An 11,827-nucleotide genomic window follows, 5' to 3' on the forward strand; every position below is an offset into this window, starting at 1 on the left:
CAAACAGCCATTCTAGTTGTCACTGTAATTAACAAAGAGTATCACATGTTTTGATGCTGAAATAGTGAGGCCAGTTGTGTGTAACTCCTGGCAATGCTAGTAAGTTAAATTATTTGATTACAGATAACATTGCACGGAATTTTCACGATTTCCATGCCAATAAATGTCATGAAAATAATTAAAAGAATATGATTTTACTCAAATTAAAACAATAGAGCAATTAAAATAGGTTAGGAAATCCTACCTAACCTAACCTAACCTAACCTAACCTAGGGATTTCTCTGTTTTTGTTCAGCTTCTTTCAAAAATTAAATACTCCGAAGGGGTTTCAAATAATTTTTGTTAACGCTATTTATACATATTTTATGTCATTTAATAATTTCCGTCCTTAGAGATTTCTTGTTTTTGCTTTCATGTTTCAGATTCCAGTTTATACGCTCACTATGTTTTTAAGGCCTTCGATGTTAACAGTAATGGCGCCATCAGCTTCAGAGTAAGTTCAAAACTGCAAGTCTCTAAAACATTTACAGATGCTTTTAGTATTAGAATGTTTCTACTTTTGTGTTACAAAATAATGGTTGCAAAAAAAACCGACGAGTATTTGTGATTTGAAGGTAAAATGCCATTTCAACAGAAGAAGTCGCCACTTTTAAACGGAGCTAACAATGGCTTGAAATAAACTAAACATTTTACTGCACGTACAAGCAGCAGCGATTCTGAGTTATGTTAATTTATTCAGCAACTCATTAATACACAGATCATGTAATTCCATATACGCAATATCTTTTAATATCCGGCCTTGTTTTATGTTCTTACTGAGCCAATTATCCCGTTAAAGATTAACGTAATTAGACCTAACATAATAGTCTGAATAACTGAAAAGTCAGTTTGTTTCATTGATCTATGCTTTAGCATCTAGTGTAATCTGGCATCTTACAGGAACAAAGGAAACTATAACTTAGAAATTAAAGTTATTATAAATTGTGGAATAATATCTTACGTAGTCCGGGCGATATTTTTAATGATTTTCTTTGTAAGTAGAAAGTATAATGGAAAAATAAAAATGGATGTGCAAGGAATATGAGAGAAGGAAGGAGATAAGATACGAAAAGATAAAAGAAAGGAAGAAATGGGCAAGAGATGGCGAAAAGAAGGGAATCATTGCTCGTCGAAAATAAACCAGTCTTTCCCACTCATTAGTAATGCAACACTTTTCGTAAGAGGTAATATACTAAAGGGTAACATTATATACAACGTAACTGAAGAGGTGAGACCCTGAAGTTCAGTTTAGTTGAAAATAAGTAATTGAAATTTCAAAATTGTTTTAGAGTCTCATGAAATGTTACTAGATGAACTTAACTTTATAATCATCTTTATGTCAGTACTTGTGCAGTTGTTCAAAAATGAACGAATTGATCCCAACAAAGGAAATGGCGATCACTAGGTGGCATTTCCGTCGAAATGCATTTGCCCTTTTATTGCCATGACCTTCGCTATGACGGACTGGCCCAATAATTGATTGCATAATTGACGGCTCTCATTCTGCGTGCCTTCGTTATGCACGTTTTCGCATATTCGTTATTATGAAGCACATCAGTATCCTATCCGCGGCAACGTCAGAAGCTGCCACGCAGTTTCGTTGACCTGTCCCACCATATCGACTCCGGGTTGTACAAATTAAAGCCTGTCTTGGTGCTTCACTCAGAAAATCCACGGGAATTGTATACTTTCCACGATTATACTTTTTTTTATTCGCATAAACATGATCCTCGTTCTAACGAGAGTCTCCAGTGTTTGAGATACTTTCTATTGTCTGTTGTAGGATTTACTGGTGACTCTGTCCACTCTTCTCCGTGGCTCGATCTATGAGAAACTGCGCTGGACGTTTAAACTGTATGACATAAACGGCGATGGTTGCATAACACGCGCAGAGCTCGCGGAGATCGTGGTGGCCATCCACGAACTGATGGGTAGACGAGCGCATCAGGTGAGGGCCACGGGAAGGTACGGGCAACAGGTATGTCAGGATGACAGGCACACGAATGTGCGAGGACGACATGCTTTGTATTCGTTGTGATGTGCACTAAACGCCAGTGAACGGCCCGGAATGACCAGCTCAGAAGCCACGGCCACTGAATGTCATGGGCTTTGGATCGTGGATTTGAAGACAGGGGCATCGGTATTAAGGGCCTGTAAAATTTGTTTCAGATAATAGTTTGAAGAAGACGATTGGTTTGGTAAAAATATGGTTTAGGAAATTAATGATATTTTTGAATGAAATATTATTAAAGACATTAAAACCATAGTTTGATGAAAAGTGGTGTATTAAATTAAGATTAGACATTGGTGAAAAATAATGATTAATACATCAATATTTTTGCGCTGGGGGAAATGGTTTGTGTCTGATGAAATGCACAGTCAAAGATGTCGAACGTAGGGGTTTAAAAGTGTCGCTTTTGTTTACGGATTGTGTGAGGGAAAATGAATAAATACACTTGTACACTGGTAAAGCTTGTCATTGGCATCTTACACTGAAAAGTTCGTTTTGTAAATGACAAACTGAAATTTATTGATTAAAGGAACAAATAAACATTGTGTCCATTTAGGTTCAGATTTAAGGACGGAGCAGCTGTTCGGATTGTCTTCTGGGATAAAGATGGCTGTTTTTTGGTTGCATCACTGGGTAATCTGGCAGAGGTTTACCAACATTTCAGAGGTCCTTGCTTCCTCTATCATCAGTTTAATAAAGTTTCATGGTTTAGAAAAATTTGTGTACTAAATTAAGACTGAAAAGTGATGAAAAAGAATAATTAATAAATTAAAAGTTTCGCCGGGGAAAAATAATTTGTATTTATACGTTTGATGAGAGAACCTGATGATGGAGGCAGCAGGGACCTCTCAAACGACGCTAAAACCAGAAGACAGCCATCTTTGTATTCACCGCTGTGAAACCTAAAATCTTACTGTCTTCTGAGATGTTGCAATTTGGTAGAAGAAAAGCACTTAAATGTCCTGTTTCCTTTCACCATCAGTTGGGGGCACTCATTCTTACTACGTCATAGTGCGTTAGGTGCATCAATAACATCTACCTTGAAGCACAGAGCTACATGTTCCAGGTAATGATAACATAATAACGTATTGCACCATAAACACAGATTCCACTAGTACAATGGGCTACTAAACTCACCGATAACAGGGGTACGTAAGAAACATCAGTACTAACTACAAGGGTACACAAGACATGCTCAGAAGACTACTCAACCTGCTGCTACAAGGGTACACAGCTGACATGGTTAGTAGAGAAATTTGTGTTTTATTTCATGCATAGGCAACACTGTTCGGTCGATCTCAGTAACTAATGCCGTGAAGATGTGAAAAAATTGACTGTGTTTGTTCCTGAGATCGCCGGTTCGAATTTATCACACGGCATGGATGTTATATGTGATGTTCTTTGTCGTGATAAATGTTATGTTACTACCAACATTTTAGTTATATGAAGTCATTACAGAGTAGTTAAATATGGATACTCCTAAAAGCCGCCTAATGACAGCAGCACTGGCAAAGTAGGACGTATGCCTTCTGTCGTCGTTGCCCAGAACTTTCGACTGGTGGACAGTTATAAACAGTGATCTGCTGCAAGAAGGCAGACATAATTTGTGATTGAAGGCGTAGGATGAACTCCAGTCTGCGCAATTCTACATTTTTGTGGTGTTTCTCTTGTAGGTTGAAGATGACCGGAAGGCAAGGGAACAAGTGGATCGGGTGTTCAAAAAATTAGACCTCAATCAAGATGGCGTTATTACCATCGAAGAATTCATCGAGTCGTGCCTCAAGGTAGAAATCTCCTTAATCTAATTTATTTCTGCAGTCGATCAACCATCATGGAAGTCGACTCTGACTTCCCCTTATTTACTACGCACTGAAATTATTTTGTGTGAAATATTGGTCATCTGTGGAGTGATTTGCGAGGAAGCCAGTTTCTGTTACAGTCTGTAGTTTCGGATATTCACAAGATCTCAATTCCAAAGAGCTCTAGCATTAAATGGCAGACGTAGGAACTGCATTAGGAATTTTTCCCCCGGAAAATATGTAAAAGAATTTCGTACCACTGATATAAGTTACAAGTAAAGCGGTGTTAGCTTTTTGCTTTGCTACGCTGCAACTTATGAACTGTCTTTACTCGCCTGGGCTCCGCTGTTCATATTGCATCTTTGCATGATTTTACCTTGACCTTGAATCTGATTTTATATCACGGAAAAATATTTCATGAGTGTTAGAACAATTTACGGACAATATCTAGTTTGAATCTCGGATGGGGTTGGGTTTTTGGACCTCATCCATCGTCTAATGTTATAAAATAAAGAACGTTTCGAGGATTGGATCTGCCCTAGTCTTCAGGCCCCATCAGAATGAGCTCTCAATCACCGCCCCCTTCGTTAGATCTGAAGACGAGGGCAGATACAGTCCTCGAAACGTTCTTTATTTTATAACATTAGACGATGGATAACGTCCAAAAGTCCACGTATCTAAATTACAATTAGACCCTACTGGAAAACGCAGTGCTTCTTAATTATTTTTTATTCAGCTGTTTTTATCTATTATCTCTCTTTCAGATGAAGCTTAAGAACATGTTTTGTGAAAAAATTGTTTTATAGGTGACAGTATAGAGCATATTTGCCTTATTCTCTTTCCTTTTCCTCTCTAACTCAACAGTCTCCTACTGCCCCTCCTCCTTCCTACCCTTCGTCTCCTTTTCCTCCTCTTGCTCGTGTTTCTAATTCCGCTTCTCCTTTTAATTCTTCAGTTTCTGTTTCTACTGGGGAATGAGATATTCACAGTTCGCCCCCTCCTTCTACAAAATTTCTCATCAGGACACTCTTTTATTCTTTAGTCCTCCTCTCCTTTTACTATGTTGTTTTTATCTTCTTCTCCTTGTTTAATGTTATCGCCCGCTCCATCGTGTCTTCAGTACATTCCGTTTTGAGACAGATTAACTTTGTACGTTTCTTATAGTCAATATGCTCATAGGGAGATAAAAAAAATAAGACGACATTGATTATGTTTTAGACGAGAGTTGCGTCGAACATAACTATTAAGGAACACGCGTATTTTATCTGAAACAGCCAAGTTCCTTCCTTAGAAAAGTAGCTAGACGATTTAGTGACATGCGTCTTTATTTACACTGTAAAGCAAGGCTTAAAGTTTCGTTATGTAAATGCAATGGTTAAACAGCATATAAAAACACGTTTTTATGCTAGATAATGTCATAAAGCTAAATTCTCACACTCGACATTTGTAGTACGCAGCTATCAGAAAGGTTTTTGAGAGTGGACTTGACGTGTTACTGCGCAGTAAAAACTCAGAGGTCTCCAAAAATTAATTAGACTGTACATTCAGTCCAACCAGCTGCGCTGTTACTGTAACACACACACACACATTTGTCTGAAACCATGGAAACCTTTGTCAAGTCACAGGGATGCTGGGATGGACTGAGGTTCATTATGAGCCGACACGTGATGGACCTTGATATCAGTAGTTGTCACATTAACCACCAAAAGCGCTGCTGGTGTCCAGCTGCCGGAATTATCATTATTTTGCCGTATACATGTCATGGTACATGTCGCTGGTTCCGAGCCATTTGTCTGGATGTTTTATGATATATATGTTATAAAACCAGAAACGTTGGTTCTCGCATTTTTCATACGTTTTATTATGAGCTTCACACAAGTTTAATGTGACAGTGGTTAGATCGTAAACATTATTTCATATCTGAGGAATTTAAAATCGTCATCAGAATTTTTTTGGAAGCAAAAAATATGAATCATATATTCACCCTGAAGATGGTAACTGTAGTGCTTGTCGAAACGCTGGATAATTTTTAGCATGGAGTTTGTATTATAGTATGCGATACAAGAATATGGCTCCAGGGAAAGATCTGTGTTTTATTTTATTTTTCTACAGATAAAACAGTTTGTGGAATATGGCACAAAGACAAACAATTAACGTACAACAGCTATAATAAAGATAGGATAAGAAATAAATTAGGAAATAGAAGGAAAAAGTAAAGAAAGTAACGCATATTTCCAGTTCTCGTCCCACTGCTAAAAATTAAAAACTTTTCCTTCAGCATTTAAGCAATCAAAACTTTTCGGAAATCGGTTATAAAACGAGGACAACATGGAAATGAGTGAAATGAAAAAATAAATAAAACGAATATGAATAAAAGATGGAAGAGAGCAATTTTGACAAGAAGGAAAGACTAATAACAGTAAAGATTTGAGAATAGACTGACGGAAATAAAAATGAAAACACAGGGGCTTTACACAGGAACATTGTACGTAGTAACAAACCACAGCCGGCTGTAAATTTGAGGTTATGGCTGGCTGATGAGGAAAGGAACTGGGATACATGACGGCAGCTGTTTTGGAAATGGCAAATGACGTGTTACGAGTAGCGCCGCATGGTCTGTGTGCAGGTAATTACACTGTCATTAAACGTACTTAGTAGGGTGTGTGCGAAATACTTTCATCATATTGCAGGAGCGCATTTAATTGTTGACGTCTTTGAGGTTATGTCTGTTCACTATACCGACAACGAAAGTATTATTTTGTGTGACTGTGAAGCCTGTTATCTGTCAGTGATCTTTAAATTTGTCTGTGTTGGGTGGCACGCAGCCAACGTACGTGGTACTCTGTGGGGAAGGTTTACGCTCCTGAAGAATGCGTAGCCAATCATAAACAAGAGTTATAGAAAGAACTTAATGACGTCTCATTTCTTTTAAGTGTCACTGGATGGACAAGAAGACTAGTTGGAGTTGTGAAGTAGAACTTGTAACTTGCAAAATTCATTATGTATGTGTCCATAATTTCTGCCATTACAGGTCGATGTTAGGTTTTATCGATTAATCAAGTAGATTCTAAGTTTCATAGAGTAACATAGTTTGTAATGTGCAACATTAACGTATTTTAAGACAGAATATAAGACACTTCATGCAATCCACTATTTACAGGTGTTAACGTAAAATTTGTTATTCACACGATCGCCATGTTATTATATGTTGCCCAAAAAGTAGTCAACGAAAAATGCAGATATATTTTCCCTAAAAATGCCAGGGATTTACATGACAATAATAAATGCAATAAGTAATCAAAGGGGTGCAGTTTAACCCTGACTCATAGATGGATACCCTGCAACACGAAGAAGGGAGGTAAATGGTTAGCTTTTCGCCCCGACCGCTTTATCCTAGACAAAAAATAAACCCGTTACTGAGTAAGCCGCAATCCTGGTCTGGTCGTTGTTGTCTAGTCGCTGTAGACCAGTGGTATTCAACCTGGGGTACGCGTGCCCCCGGGGGTACGCGAAGACATCTTAGGGGGTACGTGAAATTTAAAAAAAGTATTATTTTATAAGAATTGAATAATCAGGGCCAGATTTAATACATTATTTTGGATGTAATTTATTTAATGTATTTTAGATGTAGATTATATATTATGTATAACTTGAATTATACACCAACAATTTTAGGGGTACAAAGTTGAAGAGAAATTATATCTGGGGGTACGCGAACAAAAAAGGTTGAATACCACTGCTGTAGATGCTACTGACTGAATTACCCCACTCTATGGTCATCATGGTGATAGCCCAATATCTGAAATACTGGTTAAATTGGTAAAGGGCGGAGTCAAACATTTCCACTACAGTTTCAGGTGGATGGTTAGAAAATATTACGAGCCTTGTTGTTGGCGAGGAAGCGAATGAATTACTGCGTGTGATTGAAGCAGATGTATCGTGCCGTATCGATTGAGCTTTTCTGTAGACTCTGTAGTAGTGCGCCCTCTCTAAACAGTGGATAGTTCAGCAAACAACTCTCGTGTGAAGGCGCTAGATTCACAGCTGCAACCAGCGCTGATTTCTTCTGTTCCGATCCTTACCCTTTCCACATTTGCCCCTCACTATCGCTATTTAAGGTGGTTCAAATTTTATCCACAGATTTTATCACAGCGTGGCAATAAATCATCTTAGTCTACCTGTTTCAAATTTCACTGTTTTCTCGAGGCAGGCCTGATTCCTTTCCATATGTAATTGTCAAATTCCTGCACCATAGAATTCTGTAGACGGCTTGCAGACAATGTAAACATCGAGAAACAACGAAAATTGCTCTTTATCTGATTGGTTGTGCTGTGTTTTGTTTTGTGGAGTGTCACTGAACCACTTAAGTAAGAGAGAAGACTTCTTTTTCCTCTTTATTCGAAGTTTCAGCCCGGCTTACAACGGCTGTAACGTAGAAAATGTAACCTTAGTCAATACTTGCAGTGGTAGCAGATATGACAGCGTCGATACGCGTAGTCCGTTTGTCAGCGACTACAACCTGGGCAAAGAACACACTTCCCGAGTAGTGTTTGTCACACATTAGGCCAATATTTTTCCATGTGTGACTGAAATATGATGTTCTCTTCAGTCTGAATAAATCATTACACTAATAACTGAGCGATCCTTAATTTTAAAACTAATTAGCAAAGTTTTGCGCATTCAGATTTAGAACCATCTGTCTTAAAATTAATCTCGCAGAGACCTATTAATGAGCTTTATGTATTCGTCAGTACGTTTCCTGTTTCAGTATTAGATATTGGTATTATAGACAATGATTGTCTTTTCTTCGCGAATTGAAACTACCAAAATGCTTTAGTTTCAACAGAACATACCCTTTAAATTTCGGTCCTTTGTCGTGAGAAAGCACTTCAGAAACCCTTACACTTAAACTGAGTGCTCCTTTGACAATTTGGGTCATTAAAATACATTACCCTCCAACCCTTTCCTGCAAAGTTCGTTCCCCAAACGCCTTTGCTGGGCCGCTTTATGCCGCGGTGGTCGGGGCTATTATGCAAATTGATTTTAGTTGCATATTTCACAATTATTGTCCACAGAGCAGTGGTCCATTCAGTGCTAAGGTTAGGGCAGGACGCACCTGTTCAGATGAGATCTAGGGTTCTCACAGCGACGAGTATGAAGTTGGCTGTCTCCTTGGATGTTATCCCGAGTAGTCTGGTACATATTGCCCGATGTTTCAGAGCTACATACTGCCTTCATCATCAGGGTGATCACCTCGTTAGGTTTGCTACTTCAGTTTCAAAAAATTTACAATTTCGAGTAATTTTCTAAAATTTTGTGACGGCGGTTGATTCAATTCATTAGGTGTTAAGATGACAGCGGACACTGAGAATAAGAATAGTGGTCAAAATCTGTCAGTATAATGACAGTCAGTCATCTGAAGACGGGAATAAAACCCAAACCCGAAACATTGTGTAACTTACGCATAGTGACGATAAACGTGTGGAGATGGGACGATCTTTTAAAAATTCCTTTCTCCTTCTCGTCCTTGGTCTTCTGCTCCTACCAAGTATTATTCTTTTCCTCTTCATATTTATATTCTCTCTCCATTTGATTATTTTGGTACTTTAGTCAAACGCCTTTTTGTGACGAAATATAAATGTCGTTACCACAAGTTTCAGTAAAACTCCTCTGTATTAAATTTTACGAAAATCCGTTCGGCCTTTCTTCAGTTTCTGCATGCGAACGGACATGGTGAAGCTATTGAGTGCATTTTTGCGATTTTTAATTACGAAAGCGGCTAAAAATTCTCAGTTACAGGATCCGAAATGGTTCCTGCTTCCTTTTTCAGGATGAAGTGATCACCAAGTCCTTGCAGGTGCTTGATTCTGGCACCGGGCTATGATCCAAGGCCTCCCCCCAGCATCAACTGAGGTTGTTCCGCTCGTTCAACGGAACGTCGCTTCTACGTCATCAGCTCAACGAAGACGCGCTAGTGGCCTTCGAGGAGGCGCTGCGATCCGAATGGGCTTCCCTCTGCGTGCTGGGGGCAGGATAAAGCTACCCGGCAGACACCTCGCTTCCGTAATCCCGCACTCATTTTAAAATTCTATTCTTTTCTGGGGCGTGAACGTTATGGTGTGTGATTCCTACGGAACATACAAATAATTTTACTGGGAACGTTCATTCTTATAGAATTCGTGAGAGGTAACAAATATTTTAATTGCAGTGGCAAACATGTTAAACAGTTTGAACAGTGAAATATAGTGCTTGATTTGTATGCAGTAGTAATGTTGGGCTGAAATGGTTAACATCAGTTATGTAAGAAACAATCAGGTATTAATTACCTTGAATGTGTTATTTCGACCACCTACGGAGGCATGGCAGAACAGGATTTTCTATCGAATTGTATTACCTCCGTGTTGCAGACCGATATGGTAAAAATTATGTAAATATCATTAGATGTTAAAAAAAGTCTATAATGGCTCAATATAGAAAAGTGTGTGGGCTTGTCCATATGAACACCAACTCTTCTGTTACCGTCTCCTGCTGTAGTTTATTTTATGCATGTATATTAAAAAAATATATTGAAAATCGACATTTTAAATATCCTTTCTGAAGATAATATGGAGTGACAGGTAACAAATTGACATTAGTATGTTTACGGGAGTTTTCTGACTGGAGGTTTGTGTCGGAATTCTGGAAAGTTTTAATATGGATTTCGTTGACGGATATTATACAGAGAATGTATTGTGAACTGTGAGAATTTGGCAATACTTTTTTGAGCAAATACTGTTAGATAATGAAATTGCAATAAAACCGCTACATGGTTTATATATCAATTATAAAAACACAGAGAATTATTCTCCTAGAAGAAAAATGGAAGAGTGACATTTAAATAAAATGTCTGTAATGTCTGAAATTTACATCAGTTGTCACGCATACTTCTTCCATAAACACAGGTTGAGGTTATGTTTCGGGATGTTTAATGCTGGAAAATAAAAATGAATTAGCACTGCCAGTAACGTGAACAGATACAAAGGCTAGTGATTGGAATTATTTCAGATGCAGAATTTGTAAAATACATGCAGCTTCCCGATTAAATTTCTGATCGAAATATGAGTGAAAGAAGAAGGAAATATACGCGTTTGTTTACGGACGTTCAAAATGTTTCTAGAGATTCAACAATGACTTTCCCTTAACAGTTGCATTATAGCAGCCTCCGACAAACTCTGCATTTTTTTCTCTTGTAAGTGTGTTGTTTGTAAAGTGACTTTAGTAATAACTCAGTTTATTACCCGTGTTAATATACGTATGTTTAAACAATTAGAATGTGTAAATTTGTTAACTGTCGGTCTGCGAAAAAATATATTTGTGTCTTTGATGTTCTTCAGGAAGGACAGGAAGTAGATATTGAAGTTAATTGTCAGAATTGCAAAACAAAGCGTTAATGTGTACTTTTCCTGAATGAACATTATACGGCCGAATTAAAATTTACATTGTTTGTAAAAGAACAAAAGGAAACTGCAAATATACACCAAATTTAAATATTATTTTTATATTTTAACAAATAAACACAACCCAATAAATGAAACGAGTTACGTTACATCCGATTTCTTTGGTATGAACAGAAATGAAGGCGACTGTCTCTTCTGTGGTCACTAACGCTTAGTATTCGGAACTTACGTGCTGTTAAGCACGGGGAAAAGTTGCAGTATTTTAATTAATACGCGTTAATTAAAGTTTAATAAACAGTGTGACAGGCGGAAATATTTATGACACACAGAGCCAATTGACGAAAATCGGAAAATAACCAATAAATATTAGTTTCTAAGTATTAGCGTGCAATGTTAAATACATGTCTTATGCAAGAGCATAACGACGTTTTCCGTTGCATGCGAAAGTGTCCTAAGTGATATTTACTGTCCTCTACTTTACGCTCAGTTTCTGAAGTCGTAAGTTCAACCGAAATGTGTGAACGTTCTGTGGGGGTCTCATG

General features: G+C 37.8%; 1 protein-coding gene across 6 annotated transcripts in view; it reads left to right on the top strand.

The window, feature by feature from the left end:
- Positions 1–11,381, top strand: part of LOC110833164 (A-type potassium channel modulatory protein KCNIP1) — a 61,903-nt gene extending 50,522 nt beyond the window's left edge. Inside the window, exons 3-6 of one of the 6 annotated variants that reach the window (XR_015534935.1) lie at positions 423–493; positions 1,823–2,004; positions 3,724–3,834; positions 9,649–11,381. Coding sequence is in view for 4 of the 6 variants with exons in the window: in XM_022070871.2 (XP_021926563.1) it covers positions 423–493; positions 1,823–2,017; positions 3,724–3,834; positions 9,680–9,733 (431 nt within the window). In the remaining 2 variants the exon portion in view is untranslated. Of the gene's footprint in view, positions 1–422; positions 494–1,822; positions 2,018–3,723; positions 3,835–9,648 lie in introns of all 6 variants that reach the window. The other 5 variants (XR_002544144.2, XM_022070872.2, XM_022070871.2 and 2 more) reach the window with 5 other exon arrangements.
- The last annotated feature ends 446 nt before the right edge of the window (positions 11,382–11,827 follow it).

This window comes from Zootermopsis nevadensis, unplaced genomic scaffold, assembly GCF_977971745.1.
Source record: "Zootermopsis nevadensis isolate Lab colony 2312 unplaced genomic scaffold, Znev_1.0 Znev_ptg000001l, whole genome shotgun sequence".
Taxonomy (NCBI): domain Eukaryota; kingdom Metazoa; phylum Arthropoda; class Insecta; order Blattodea; family Termopsidae; genus Zootermopsis; species Zootermopsis nevadensis.